Here is a 15,773-nt window from a genome sequence, read left to right on the forward strand (position 1 = left end):
CTACACTGACCCATACAGACCTTGCCCTCTCAGCACCTCAGGTGAAGCCTGTTCCCTGAGGGATAACTCTGACTGGGTATCTCCAGAGGGGATCGACTCTGGAAGGAAGGAGCCAGAGCTTGGGCTTACCACCTGGAGGTGCAGGGTCGGGAGAAAGGGTTATGGGTTTGGCAGCAAGACAGGCTCAGGATGCATGCCTGCCTCTACCACAGGGTCACTGCCATGGAGAACAGCTCCCCAAGCCTTGAGTATGCTTCTTTGGGTAGTTTGAGGAAGACATTATCCAGAAGTCCATAGCAGTTGGGCCCCCTCACTGTTCTCCCAAGACAACAAGGGCCTCAGCACCCCACAGAGGTCCACTGTTGGTCCCATGGTGACCAACTGGATACTGGCTTTAAGGAGCTCAGGTGGAAAGACGCTCCGTAACTAATACTTCTATAACAACAACTTAAGCATTTTATTGATCCATTAAGCTTCTTAGTATCACAATGGAATGATGAGAAAACAAGAACAAAAAAATGCGAGTCTTCACGAATCTCTGACAAAGAGCAGAGACTTCAAGGCAATCGAGGGCAGGAGGCTCGACAGAAACAGTTCTGCTGTCGGACTTCTCCTGGGCTGGCCGGCCGGCCAGGAGGGAGGGGAGGTGGAATGGTGAGAAGGTGGCACTGTTGGAAGCGGTCCTTGGCGATTCGCACTCAGGTCTGATAGACACATGATCTGCATGGACCACGCTGTGGGACCTCTGGGTGCCTTCCTGGCATCCGGCCACATGACCCTCTGTTTGCTCCAAATGCCTGGAAACTCTACCAGTGTCAAATGGACCCCAGGGCTGCTGTGCTGGTGGCAGCAGGAGAGGGCGAAGGCAGGCCGCTTGCTCAGGGCGTGACCATCCACAGAGTGGCCAAGGCTCGTCACAGACTTCCGTGGCACAGGTGCAGGTGGTGTAGGTGGCGGTGGCAGCAGGCACTCCTAGAGCTTCACGGTGCCAGGGGGCAGGCTGTCGTTGCAGAGTCGGTAGTAACGTAGGTCATTTACCAGCCTGTGCACATTCTGGGTGAACGAGGGCAGGTCCTGAAAGGCAGGGCAAAGCTGAGGCCTGGCTCTTGAAGGTCCACCCGACCCTAATAGTCTAGGCTACCCACCCACCAAACTCATCAACTGCTCCCACACCTGTGCTTTTGGTCCATGCAAACATTTAATAAGATTCCAAGTCCCAGGCAAGGGACAAGGTTGGGTGGAGGGCACATGCAAAAATCCTTCTTCAGGGCTCCACAGGCCAGGCTCTGCTGTAAGCAATTCAGACCTGTACCACAGCCCGCAATGCAGGGTCTTGCAGGTTAGATAGGGAGGGAGGGAGGGAGGGAGGGAGGGAGGGAAGAGTCACAGCACCAGCCTGGCTGCTCCTCTGCCCTCTCCTTCCCCTAGGCCACTCTTGATGACCCACATCATAGAGTCCTTCCTGCATGAGTTCCACTAGTCCCTACAAGTTAAATGACATCTGAGCTGAAGAGCACACACTGCCTGGCCCCAGAGCTGTCCTGCTGGGAGCAACAGCAAGTGGGAAGGCACCCAGATGCTGAAATCAGGAGTCCCTCACAGCTCGAACCTTGAGCATTATCATGGTCACTGCTTCCCACATTGCTTAGTGTGGTGTAACTGGGGGTCTGCTGTGCAGGTCCCAATGTGAAGAGAGGCAACAATATACACAATGCTGTCACAGATGTATCTGGCACCCTGCCAAGGTGATCCCCATAAAACTCAGTCACATCAGATAGCTGATAGTTCTATCTCTCTCACTTTCTTCCTTGATGGAACTCAGCTCACACCTCTCCCCATCACCAAAGACCCTGCCTGTCTTGCCTGAGCTGGCTTGGCCAGTGCCTCTGTTGAGCTTTCTCAAAGTGCTCTTAGATCAATCATGCTGCCTACTCTCAACCACACTCAGCTAAGATCCTGTTCCACATCTCTACTTCCAAGTTCAGTAACCACTAAGTCTAGGCCATCTACAAAATGAAGCTAATAGTTAAGTTGCCCTTCAGAAGGTGTCTGGAAGAGCAGGAAGTGCCAGGAACAGCATGCTCAACAAAACAAAACAAAATACACTGTGCAGCCTGTCTTCAACAAAAGACTTCGTGGAAGCAGGGACTGTGCCTGGCAGCAGGTGACTGAGTAGACGACAACATGGAAAGTGTGACTCGTTTCATCCTGAAGAACAGCACAGGGCACAGGGTCTGGTAGTGTCCACCTTGAACCCCAGCACTCAGGAGGCAGAGGCAGGAGGATCTCTATGAGTTTGAGGCCAGCCTGGTCTATACAGTAAGTTTCAGACCAAAGAAAGACCCTGTGCAGAGAGGGAAGGGTTGGATGGCACTTGCATAGAAGAGGTGGAGGAAGGGGGATCACAAATCAAGCCCAGCAAAGGCTACAGTGACCTCATCTCAGAATACCCAAACCAAAGCAAGCCTAAACCGACCAAGCGGCATCTTTTCAATCAGCAGCTCCTAAACACCAAAGAAACTCCCTCAGTGGAGCCAACTATCCATCTTCCATATGCATCCAGGAGTCTACTAAACAACTAGATTTGGAACCTACTGCATTAACTAATACTGATGCCACTGCAAAGTAACCATGAGATATTAGGAGTTGGTCAAGAGAAAACTAAGGAAAAACTACTCAAGTGGCTGAAAGAGAAAAAAGACAGATCTCCCCCAAAAAGGACAATTCTAAGATACAAAAAAGCAAAGCTGTGAGTCCAAGAAAGCTTCCCTAGAGTACATGACAAAAGAAGAGGCAGAATGGCCAGAAACCTGAGCCCGGTATGTATGGCTGCTTCAGCATGTACGGCTGCCCCAGCACAGAAGTAACGAGCACAAAAACAGCAGGAGAGAGAAGTTCTCAATTCTCCACCCAAGGGGACAAGAGGAGCAGTGCTTGTTCCAAAGAAGAAAAAGTTTCCTAAAGAATTTTATTTTGGCAGGGCAGTGGTGGTGCACACCTTTAATCCCAGTACTCTGGAGGCAGAGCCAGGTGGATCACTGTGACTTCGAGGCCAAAGCTACAAAGAGAAACCCTGCCTCAAAAAAAAAAAAAAAAAAAAAAAAAGACAACAAAACAAAGAACTGCATTTTGCAAAGTTCCGAAGATGGCCTACCACACAAAGATCAGGGAGGGCTATAGCCCATGATGCAGAAAGGGGGCACTACAGAGCTTGACAGCCAAGAGCAGCAATGGCTCCAAGTACATCCAGAGTCATCAGCACCCCAGCTGCCCCATCACCCCCAAGTGCTTCCCCTAGGGGTCTCAGTAGCACGAGGGTCCTTTGAGGAGTCTGAGCTGCACCAGTGCTGGGTTGTGAAGAGAGACAGGAAGAGTCCAGCGCAGCCAAGCAACAGGGCCATCTCTGGGGGCCCAAAGCTGTACCAATCTTTTGAGCCTGCCTGAAAGTCAGGGCAGAGGGACAGTATGGTGTCTTGTAGACCACCAAGAGTGCAAGCCCCGTAGGAGGCAGAGATGTGTGTTAATGGGGTGGGAGATGCGGACAAAAGAGTTAAGATAATGTGTTGCCTGCTGGGTCCTGTGACCTCCGTGGCTGAGACAATGAACATGTGAGTTACAGGAGCCAAGTCCCAGAGAAAGAGTGTGCCCTCTACACCCAACCCCAGCATCAAGTTACCTAGGTATTGATGATAACCTACCAGAGGGTATGGTATAACCATGCCAAGACCTAGATGGGCCCCTCACTAATCAAACAGCAGGCTCAAGAACCCACACATGTTCCCTTATAGCTTGGCCTTTTCTCCTCACCCGATCCATCTTGAAATTTCGTCCCAGCACATTTTTCTGATTGGCATCCACACCATCACAGCTGGTCAGGAACTCTGGAAGAAAGGCTGCAAAGAAGCCATCAAAGTCGACGGAAGCCATGTTGTAAATGGCGATGCCAATCTCCTCTTGTAGAAGGTCATGAGACTTATGAACCAGGACCTGGAGCAGCACATTCACAAACTGGAACAGCATAGTGGTCCGGAAGATCTTCTGCAAGCAGAGAAGCAGGAGCATGGGCCAGGAGGCTCACTCAGACTGGGGTCACCCTAGGTTTAGTGTGTTCCCCCAAATATTCCCCAGGCAGACTCAAGGGAGTTAGACTCAGCCCAGAACTCTCAGATGAGGAGGAATACTTCCAGGAGAGAAGGGCACTTACTTTGTGGTATAATTTCTGCTTGGTGTTCAGAGTCTCCAAGTAGAAGAGATTTTGTTTAAACAGGTGGATATCAGGCTGAAGAAAGGACTGTCCAAAAGCCTGGGGAGTAAGACTACTATTTAATAAGCAGCATTTACATTCCCTGAAACCCAATCCTCCAGGGCCTCTATCCTACGTCAGAACCAACACTATGCAGCTCCTCACTGGAGGCTGGGGGAGGGGGGCACCAGTCGCAGCTCTGCCCGGTAGGGCAGACCTCTGCAATGTAACCCTCATGTCTTGGCACCTGTGTCTTCTCATGGGCCTCACTTCTTATTCTGGTCTCACTGACACCTTCTAAAAGAAAACACTAGAATAGTGGTTCTCAACCTGTGTGGGGTCATGACCCCCACAGGATTGCATATTAGATATCTACATTACAATTCATAACAGTAGCAAAATTACAGTTATGAAGTAGCAATGAAAATAATTTTATGGTTGGGGTCACCACAATATGAGGACTGTATTAGAGAGTCACAGTGTTAGGAAGATTGAGAACCACTGCTCTAGAATCTCTTCAAGAGCACATCTTTGAAGCAAGACACCCACACTAGTCAAATCCTTGAGCAATCTGAGTAGACAGCACAGCCTGCCAGCCTGCCTGCCTGCCTGCCTGCCTGCCTGCCTGCCTGCCCAGGCAATCCTCTACAGGGACTCTCATGCTCCTTAGTGCCCGCCCACACCTCACAGGCCTTAAGTCCTCAGAGGTCCTCTCTCAATCACTGCACATGTTGGGCTGAGCACCAGCACATCTGTAAACTGCCTCGGGATGTCTAGGAGGGAAGCTACAATAGCTCAGGAGCAAACTGAAACAACACCCCTGCCTGACACAAAACTCCCCGCTCCAGTACCAAGGGGTCACAGGGACAAGGGAGGCTGGCAGCCTACAGGAAGTGGCTACTCCATCCCAGGGCTGCACAGCTGTGCAAGGAATCTTGTCCTTACAGCTACAGCAGTAGAATCTACTCCTAAACATCAAGCTTTCTGAAGCTAGAATGAAACTCTTTGGCACTGCAGGACTTGAATCAACAGAGCACCATCACCATTAAGGTGTAAGACATTTATTTCCTTGGGCCTGCAATGTCTCCTCACACTAGCTTTATTCAATCCTCTTCCTGTGTTGGCAGCCACTGCTGCTTCTCCATCCCTCTGATGGGTCAGGGGCTGGGCAGAGCCTCTCTCCTGGCTTCTTTCACCTAGCAGAGTGTATGTTCATCTCCACTGTAGTAGAATGTTCTTTACTTCTTTGCCACTGGGTTTACCTATTCACAGCTAGTGAATATTTGGATTGTTTTGGGTCTAGAGCAATCATGAAAACAGACACAAGCATCTGTGTACAGGTTGTGCGAACACATGCTGTCGACTGCTAGGTCATATGCTCAGTCATATATAACATTATAAGGAACTGCCAAACTACGAAACTCTTTCAAAGTAACTTTTATAAGCCCCAAATAAGAGACCAGTCCTCAGTCAAAGAAGTCTACACACACAAAGCTTAGGAGAGCAAACACTAGAACACATTAAGCCGAAGCCCTAACAGGGCAGCATGGTTGGAGCCAGAGCGCCCTTTCCAAATGCAGACTGCTGGGCTCTCCAAAGACTCCTGGCTCACCAAGTATCCTCTAAGCAAGAACCAAGTAGAGCTTGTCACCCTGCCTCAGCCTTCAAGTGTTCCAAGGGCTGGAACTACACATGTCACCACGCCCAACAGATTCCTCCTTACACTGCTCTTAAATGAAGGGAATGGACGTTGAGCACATAACCACTGGTGTCGTGTCCTTGGTGTACACTGTCTTGTTTATCAAACAATTAGTTTGTAAAACTGGCAGTGCTGACCCCACTTTACACATGAAGATATTGAAGCCCCAAGAAACTAACAGGGGCAGAGCTCAGTGTCAGCCTCACACTTGCTGCAGGGCCAGGTTGGAAGAAGTGGGCCACATACCTGAGAAGAACCCAAGGGACATGGGCCAAGGATGCAGGCTCTCAGGACACATTGCAGCTTCCCAGGCAAGCCCTCCACCTTACCTGCATGATGGCACTGAACTGGGGTTCATTCTCCATCTGCTCCTCAGCAATGCCCCTCTGCACGCTAGCCAGGACAGTAGACTTGAAGAAGTACCGCCAGTTGTGATGGAGCGTTCGGAAGAGGAGTTCAAACAGCTCAGCCTTCACGTCAGGTGACGGGCGCTGTAGAGACAGCCACATGGCACTAGACTTTCTTTCATGCAGCTTGGGGGCCTCGTGGCCAGCGTAGGCCACCCCAGAAGTCTAAGAGGCACCAGACAGTAGCTAGTATTCAATGTTCTACCCACACTTCTGCCACTTCCCATGCAGAAGGCCCTGAGTCCTTGGAGGGGGCAGTTCACCCAAGAGTGCTTCAAGAGACACATGAGACAACATTCAGATGAGTGCCAGGAGGCTCTTTCTAATGGATCACTCAGCTTTAAACACTAGGAAGAAGGGACACAGGGGCAAAGACAATGAAAATGGGGATTTTTCTATTCAGGAACTAGCCAGTTGGATTGTTTTTATCTTCCAGGTTGGGTTAATCCCTCTCCCAGGATGGAAACAGTTAGCATGGCTAACATGCTAGCTTTAAGCAACCTGAGAGACTAACAAAAGCAAGATGCCCTAAAAGCAGTGCTGCTCCCCAAGAGAGGCAAGTTTGAAGAGCACTTAGGAACCCGAGAAGTCTAAAGGCCTCCCCGTGGAGGCAACAGGCTGCGCTAATTGCTGCCTGGGTGCGGCTCCTTTTCCTGTAGCCAGCATCAGGATTCTGAGAGAGTAGGGGTCACTCATTGAAGCATGATTTCCTAACTCAAACCCAAATGTCCAAGTTACCAGTGAACACACAAACCACATCATTCCCAACACTGCTGTAGAATTCTGACTGTCACCTACACAGCCATGTGTGTCTCAGGACCCAGTGCCCTCGACTTTGGTTGTGGGGACAGCTACAAGATCAGCTCCTATTTCTCTAACCACTGAGGTAACATTCAAGCTGCATCTGTACTTCCTTTGGGTCTTGAATGTACTTAATGTCTGTCATTTTCCCAGACCACAAAAAGTTCTACTTGAATTGTCACCAAGAACTTGCTTTTAGCAAAAGACCATTTACAGGAGAGGGAGAGAAAGAAAGGTCCTCCGGAAGAGCAGTGCGCACTAACTGCTGAGCCAGCTCTCTGGCTATGAGCTACGAGCATTTAAAAGTCCTAAGTATCCAGAGACGTTTATTCTTTTTATTAAGTATTCATTTATTTTTTTATGTATGTGTGTGCACAATGTGTCCTTTTCTTGGAGGGAGGAGGGACCCCAAAAATCACTTACGCGAGTACTGAAAGAACTCACAAATGAGATCTAAACAGAAGGTGCTTTCCCCCCTCCTTCCCTCCCTGCCCCCCCTACCTCAGCAATGATGGGGTACACCTGCTCCATGCACAGCGCAATAATGCTGGGGAGGAAGGGCTTGAACACCTGGCCAGGCTCCTGCACCACCACTTGTAGGATCTTCAGGAACTTTTCTACCACCCGGCAGCCAGTGCTGCCTTCATGGAGGATGCTCTCAGCCAACTGTTCTCTGCGGGCAAGAGAAAGCCCCCATAACTCACAACTGATTCTTCTGGAACCAGAGGACAAGCGATGCACTTTGCAGCCAGGCTTGCTCCTGGGATCTGAAAGGCCTGGGCAGCAGTGTACGGTTACCTGGTAAACATGTTGAGGAAAGTCTGTATGATCTGCTCTGTGAAAGGCACACCCATCTGTACTCTAAGGCCTCGAAACAAGGTGAGGAAGAAGCTCAGCATCTCATCAGTCACATCTGAACGAAGGACAAACCAATGGTCAACACCATGCCCGCGCACAGGGACTAACGCATCCGTGGCCTCATCAATCTTCCTTACAATCTGCACTGTCATCTCTCTAATGCGTCCCACTGAAGAAATGTCCCCAATACCATCAGAGTCAATGATGGAAAGTGGAAAATGATTAAGAGCCTGCTGAGAACACAGCTCAGCTCCTAGGAATGGCTGCTTGATTGCTCACAGCAGGAAATGCAGTTGTCTCATCTTGAAGCCCAGCGTATTGTCCTGCATCCAGCATGGTCAGCATTCTCACTGAAAATGAACCACTTTGTGCTCACATCCAAGAAATTATCCAACTGGGTCAACACCTGAATGCCCTGGCATTTCTCTCTAAGACCAATCATCCCTGTAGTAGGTCAAGGTTAAGTGGCTAAAAGTAGATAATGATGTAGCACTCAGGTCACACTGCCCTGGGCTACTAAATGAATTTATTGATTCTGGTTAGTGTGGTTTCATATCCAGATCTCGTCTTGCATGGGACATTTTGGTTCTTACGACACATAATGTGCTTACGAGATGCTGTCAGTGCATCTAAGCTACAAAGGCCATGCTTTCTAACACTGACAAGTCCACTGTAAATGCTCTCAGCAGAGCCAGACGGGTACATTCAGAGTGACCGAGCAGTGTTGTTCAGTGACAGCAACACTGACCACGGCTTAAGAACACCACATCAGCTCTGCTCACCTTTCCAGACTCTCCAATGACAGCATACCTTTGCCTTTGTCTATTTGCTTCCCTTCACTGAGCAAAGTCCAGGCTGGCTTGCTCTGACTTGTCATGTTCTACAGCTCTAAATGGGTATTCTGGCCCTTGTGAACACCATCCATCCAGGAGGCAGGCCTCTGAGACAATTCTTACCTGACTGATGGATAAAAGCTGGAAAGAGGGCCAGGGAGACCTGAACAGATTCCTGCAGTGACTGGTAACAGATCTGTCGGGACTTGGTGGATTCCCCAGAGATATTCTCCACAATGTCTTCCAAGACACTGAGTGTCTGGTGAATAATCACTTTGGCTGCAAGTCAAGATGAAGCTGCAGTTAGTTATGTGTTGTCTGAGACACAGCACAATTAGAAAGAACATACACAAGGGACGGAAGAGCCTTGCAGAGGGAACACCAGGAAGACACACAGAAGGAAGTCCTGCTAACCAGTAGAGATTACCCCTATTTCATTATATGACCCCATAAGCACCATGTCTCTCCTCTTCCTTTCTGACCTCCAAGACTCCAGTTGTCTGCCTGTCTGAACACTTGGGCTTATGCCTTCTCCAACTTTACCCACTAGCAACAAATCAAATAGGTGACAGACAGCCTGGGGGTATAGCTCAATTGATAAAGTTCTTACCTAACATGCACAAGGCCCTGAGTTCAACACTCAGCATCACATAAAAAAAAACTGGGTATGCTGGCACTTACCTATAATTCCAGCACTCAGGAGGCAGGAGTAGAAGTTTGAAGCCAGCCTAAGCTCCAAGAGACCCATGCCCACCCCCTCCACAAAAATGATTGGCCAAATAAACACTAATGAGAAGACTGGTGAGACAAATGGTCTGCAGTCTGATGATATATATGATATTGTATATTACTGGCAATGTATTTAACTCTAACAATACACTGACATATGAGTTCACACTGTGATTCTACACAGCACAGGGAAACTGGTGGCAGTGACCAGCCAACATTCAAAGTGAGAGGCCTGCCTGACTGCAGCAGAGAGGTCAGTAGCCAGCTTATAGACTGGGTAGGATTCTAGTCAGGCCCAAAAGACCCATCTTTGTTGGGTTGTTGTGAGGGTCTGAGGCAAGGTTTTAGCAGGGCACCTGGCATACAAAGTCTACGAAGAGAAAGCTGTCACCATTCTCTTGCACGAATGGAGACTGTGACTCAGCCCAAGCCTAGTAGGCTCAACCTTGATGAACTCCATAGACTGGTCCAGACCGAGACTTGGAGAGTCACTATCCGACTAGTATACTCTGGGCTGTTCTGAGCCTCACAAAGCCCACTGGCTCCTGGGGGTGGGCTGGGGTGGGAAGGGTGGTGTTAAAGCTTCAGTCAGAGGAGAGTATGGGAGATAGAAGACATGCTTAGGAAGTGTATAGAGTTGGTTCTGTTCCTCTGGTTTAACTAGCTGCTGAGCTCTGCTTTCCTCATCTGAAACATGGCCAGAAATATCCCCTCATGGGACTGAGGATGGAAGCCAATGACTCACAACAGGCTGATCCCTGAAGACTGGAGACTGTGATGTAAGAAAACAATCAAAAGATACTCACACTACTGATAAGAAGTCACCACAAACTACTGCACACTCAGGGATTTTGACAGGGCTAGGAACCCACGAAGGAGGTACCACAGATGAAAGACAGTGTGGTAGTTTAGATGTATATTTGGCCCCCATAAGCTCATTATGTGTGACCTTGTTGGAGGTGGCTGGATGACACACCTTTAATATGGGCCACACCTTCTGTTAGAAGTATGTCACTGTGGGGTGGGCTTTGAGGTCTTTTTCTTACGCTTCACTCAGTGTGACAGTCAGTCAACTTCCTATGGCCTGCAAGATGCAGAACTCTCAGCTATTTCTCCAGCACCATGCCTGCTTGCATGCTACCATGCTCCCCATCATGATGGACTGAACCTCTGAAATGTAAGCGAACCACCACAATTAAATGTTTCCTTTATAAGAGTTGCCATGGTCATGGTGTCTCTTCACAGCAATAAAAACCTAACTAAGACAGACAAGGTACCAGAAATGAAGGACAGGGTATTGGGGAGTCAAGAGACAAGAAACTGGCCTGTCAAGGAAATTTTAAAAAGGATCAACATTGGCCGGGCGGTGGTGGCGCACGCCTTTAATCCCAGCACTCGGGAGGCAGAGCCAGGCGGATCTCTTGTGAGTTCGAGGCCAGCCTGGGCTACCAAGTGAGCTCTAGGAAAGGCGCAAAACTACGCAGAGAAACCCTGTCTCGAAAAACCAAAAAAAAAAAAAAAAAAAAAAAAGGATCAACATTTATTTACCAAAACATAGAAGAAACTGAAAGCCCTGTAATTGTATGACTGTGGCCTTCCCACAGATAGTACATTATAAACCATGAAAGCCAGGCAGATGGGACATGTCTGTACACTCAGCACATTGGAGGCAGAGGCAGGAATATCAAGAGTTCCAGGACAGTCTGAGTCATAGAGTCTCTACTTCAAATAATATAATAGTAATAATAAATAAGACAAGCCCAAACCACTAAAGACTTTATTGTCAAAAAGCAAGAGACAATGAGAAAAAGTGGTGCAGGCCTAGCTCCAGCCATTCAGACTTCTAACTGCATCCCCTTCTTGGGGGCCTTGGTGGATGCAGCTTTCCCAGACACTGCCTGAAAATCACATGACAGAGAAGTAATGTGATAAGAAGTACACACCATTCTACCTAATTTGGAGGGATAATTAGGTACAACAAAATTAAGGAAAAGTCTACCAAAACCCAAGTCTTGACTCTTAAGAAATGCCAAGGTCATGAGAGACAAAGGCAGGTGCATTTTTTAACTGAAGGGGGTAAAGAGAAACAAAAGCGGAATACAACACAAGACCTGAGCTTTTAGAAAAACCAGACATTTTGGTAACACTGGGAAAACTTGTTACTGTGGCTCAAATGTTACATGTTTTGTCCCACTGCTGGCCAGTGGAAACAGTCTTTGGTTCTAAGACAATGTCAACACCCTGTTATATATATATATATATATACATATAATGTCTAAATATGTATATGTATAAACGTCTGGGTTTTTATTAGAAGTACATTGGAGGAAGAAAACACCATGTGTCAAAGCGAGCAACTGTGAAGCAAGGAGAGAGGTACGCAACTGCTCTTTTCTTTCCTTCCCTGTATTGTGTCTAATATCATACACAGATCTTACTCTTGGGTTCTTGGTGGGCTTTGGTTCTTTATATAGGGTCTCTATGGAGCCCTGGTTGACCTGCAACTCACTATGTAGACCAGGCTAACTGCAAACTCACAGAGCATGATTCTTATTTCAACTACTCTGAAAATTTAAAGTTTTCAAAATATAAAGTTGAGCAAGGAAAGGGAACCCTTTTCCAAACATTCATTAAGAATGAAGGCAACGGAATATGCTTGAAGGTTCCAGAGAAGAGGAAGCCAAAGAAACCACATATACCAGGTTTTAAGGCCAGTGCTTATGCCAGGAACCATACCAGCTAACAGCCTCACCCTCTTATCTGCTCTGAGGTTAAGTCCTGGCCATACAGCTTGTTCTGGCCAGGAACGTGTATCAACCCTCCACCTGCCCTCCTACTGAGAGCTCACACTGGAGTGAAATTCACCAGTCTGTGGCCTTCATTCCTTCCAGTCCTGAGCATGATGTGTGTTCAACATTCAGCAGAAGCAAGGCTTAACTCCTTCCTTTGTGCAAGCCACTACATCAGATAAAATCAGGTTAACAGATATCCTCTCCATCATGAAGCTAAAATGAGAATTTAAAAACTCCTTTCTTCTTGAGGGATACTTTAGGATAAAGCAAGCACCAGACTTCAGAAACTGACATTGGAAAAGCCAGGTTTGATACCAGATATAAAACTAAGGCAAGAGCCTCATATACAGCACATTCCCAAGACACCAGCCACTCCATCTACATGTGTCACTCAAGAATTCTACACAGTAAAAACATGGATACAACCGTAAAGCTAAAATTGTTTTCCATGACACGGACACAACTGAGACGTGGGAGTTCCCTTTCCTTGTTTAAGTTATTCTATTGCAATTTTTAATATAGAGCATGTTGATATTCAAGTTATAGAAACAATCTTTTGGGAGCTGGAAGGGTGGCCCAGTGAGTAAGAGAGCTTGGACCCCCACCCACAGCTACGTAACTTGCTGGGCATGGTGGCACACGCAGCTGTAACCCTGCACTGAAGGGGATGGAGACGGGATCACTGGGCCTTACCGGCCTCTAGTCTGTCTGAAAACATGTGAGCTCTGGTCCAGAGACCTTGACTTAAAGGAAGGAGACATAGTAATAGAGGGCACTCAATGCCTCCTGTCTCTACAAGTGTGCACTTGAGCACACACACCACACTCACACAGCACACGCACTCATCACATACACAAAATGGTTTAAAGAAAAAAACAAAATTCTTTTTAAAGAGAGCACTTAGAGAGCTGGGGGGAGGGGGTGCCATTGCTACATAAGCATGAGACCCTGAGTTCTATCCCCAGAACCCACAGTTTAAAGCTAAATAAGCATGGAGACACACACATGCCCCAGTGATGAGGTCTCGAGACAGGCCGGTACTTGGTGCTCACTGGTCAGCTAACCTAGTCTATGTGGTGAGATCTAAAAAAGCTGTCTCAAAAAAAGAAAGAAAAATGGTGGTTAAAACAGGTTACTGTGAAGCATATCTGATGTGTATTAACAGTGCTCGGAGGCAGAGCCAGAAGATCCCAAGTTCTGGCTCAGCATGGACTATCTAAATTCCAAGTCAGCCTGAGGTAAACAATAAGACCTATCATAAGCAAACTACAAAAAGAACACTCTTTAGTACCATTTGCAATATTTCACAAAGCATCCCGGCTGACATTATTCTATAAGCAACACCATCTAACAGTGTTTCTCTGTGTAGCTTTGCACCTTTCCTTGAACTCACTCTTTAGTCCAGGCTGGCCTCGAACTCACAGAAATCCACCTGCCTCTGCCTCCCGAGTGCTGAGATTAAAGGTGTGAGCCATCACAGCCCAGCCCGTGTTTCATTATTCTTAGTATAAAGGTAAATATTTTTTTAATTTAAAATATTTTTAAAATATTTTGATATTTGTTATTTTCAAAGAAAATTTGATCCTTTTCACATGAACTAGAATTGTTTCATTTTTTTCTCGCTGATGTAAATAATCACACCTCAGTATTACTTGTGAAGACACATGCTCTTCCCAACCCTCTGAAATGTTTCTATTTGGAAAAGCTTAAAGCTGCTCAGCAGACAGTTCTGAAGTACGCTCTCCTGAGAAGAGGGGGACTGCTCTGTTCAGACACACAGTATCTGAACCGGGTTCACAGTCAGCCTCAGGCTTGTGGATGGACAGCACCCACTGGCAGTGTCGTCCACAGATGTCTTCTTCAGGTGTCCAACAGTAAGCTAACAGGAGGAAATGTGTCCGCAGATGTGATAGTTTTCCTACAGAGTAGTCACGGCACTACAAGCAAGCAAAGTCGCCTGAGGAGCTACTTACTGTCACCCAGCGGCACTTTGCTCTGGGGGGCGGCAGCGCTGGGCTTCAGGCTGTGGTAGTCCCGAGAAAGAGCCGAGATGAGGCTGGCATGGTTGACGGAGCGCAGGGGCCACTGCTGCTCACTCTCAGGAAGATTTGGCCACGGAAGGAGCAAGGTGTTAGAGAGTGCACGGCAAACCAAAACCTGCGCCTAGAAGGAACCCAAAGGCATTCATCAGAGGTCAAAGGGCAAGCAAAAGCTGGTAGTCAAGATCGACTCTGCCTCAGGTCCTAGGTGTCCTTCTTATAGCCTGGCCATCGTCCAGCTTTAAGGCACTCAGGCAGGAAAGAGAAACACCGAAGTATCCCCTAGTCTGGATCTCAATATACAAGGTCGGCCTCACTGAGCATAGCTAGTATTCATCCTGCTCAATCTGGCATCTGAAGCCTCACAGAGAGAGAAATCTCACTGGACATAGTCTAGTGTGGCCTTTGATATTGCCTTCTGACCCAGAAGAAACCACTAAGAACAGGCTCACAAGGACACTCTCTTGCCATCACGTGCTCACATTCAGGTCTCTGAAGAACCTGCCTGTAAATTCACCCACCTCACCAACTTCCTACTCCTAGTCTGAGCCTCCCAGGCCACGTCTCAAACCCAGAACGAAAGTGTGTGAGAACGCCAAGCAGACGGCCCGAACCAACGAGAACACAGGCACTCACTGGAGGCAAACGATGGCTCTGTGCATGGACGGGGAGAGCTTTCCCATCTCAATCAGGATGCTGGCTGTGAGTGGGGAAGCCAGTAAGCTGTGTCAGTGCTAGCCATGGAAGCAGTCCATGTAGCTGAGGGGCTTTCAACTTGAATGTAAAAGCAGAAGCAGCCTCTTTTGCCTCAGCTTCCCCAGGGAGAACATCCTACCTTGTCTGCCAGGCGCTGGGCAGAGGCATCGATGATGCTGTTGAACACCTTCTGCACTGCAGGGATGCTGATGAGGAAGACAGGCCGCACAGTGGTGGCCAGTGAGACCAGCAGGTGGCATGCAGACAGCAGCAGTTTGTCTTGGACCTAGAACACAGACATGTGACATGTTGGCTTACTCTATCTTCTGCGGAGACTGCTATTGGAGAAACTTTCCTGAGGCAGTGGAGCTAATGACTGCCAAACTGTACCATTCACTGAGGGAGTCTGCCATGTTTCCTCTGATGACTCCTAACAAGACTAACGTCTTCTATCCCATATCTACAGCTCCTGCCCTCCATCACCATCACTTCTTGTTCCTTCTTCCCAGTCTCTCCTCAACTCATACACATCCATTAAACCACACGGTGTCCTCACTGGCATGCTGTCCAAGTCTTCCCTTCAAACATGGTATTCTTCAATTCCCTGCTCTGGCTCCCCCAGAAGCCAAGGTCTCACTCAGCCCTTTCTTCCTGCATTTTATCGTATCAATCTCTT

The 15,773-nt window shown here is 48.0% G+C and overlaps 1 protein-coding gene across 7 annotated transcripts in view; it reads right to left on the reverse strand.

Moving 5' to 3' along the window:
- Nucleotides 1–433: 433 nt before the first annotated feature.
- Xpo6 (exportin 6) overlaps nucleotides 434–15,773 on the reverse strand; it is a 115,172-nt gene continuing 99,832 nt past the window's right edge. For all 7 annotated transcript variants that reach the window (XM_076552038.1, XM_076552034.1, XM_076552035.1 and 4 more), the window contains 9 exons: nucleotides 15,237–15,383; nucleotides 14,336–14,525; nucleotides 8,965–9,120; nucleotides 7,949–8,063; nucleotides 7,652–7,823; nucleotides 6,272–6,433; nucleotides 4,205–4,303; nucleotides 3,808–4,038; nucleotides 434–1,074 (listed from right to left, as the gene is read on the reverse strand). In XM_076552038.1, the coding sequence (XP_076408153.1) occupies nucleotides 973–1,074; nucleotides 3,808–4,038; nucleotides 4,205–4,303; nucleotides 6,272–6,433; nucleotides 7,652–7,823; nucleotides 7,949–8,063; nucleotides 8,965–9,120; nucleotides 14,336–14,525; nucleotides 15,237–15,383 (1,374 nt within the window). In that variant the 3' untranslated portion in view covers nucleotides 434–972. The remainder of the gene's footprint in view (nucleotides 1,075–3,807; nucleotides 4,039–4,204; nucleotides 4,304–6,271; nucleotides 6,434–7,651; nucleotides 7,824–7,948; nucleotides 8,064–8,964; nucleotides 9,121–14,335; nucleotides 14,526–15,236; nucleotides 15,384–15,773) is intronic.

This window comes from Peromyscus maniculatus, chromosome 1 (genome assembly GCF_049852395.1).
Source record: "Peromyscus maniculatus bairdii isolate BWxNUB_F1_BW_parent chromosome 1, HU_Pman_BW_mat_3.1, whole genome shotgun sequence".
Lineage (NCBI taxonomy): Eukaryota > Metazoa > Chordata > Mammalia > Rodentia > Cricetidae > Peromyscus > Peromyscus maniculatus.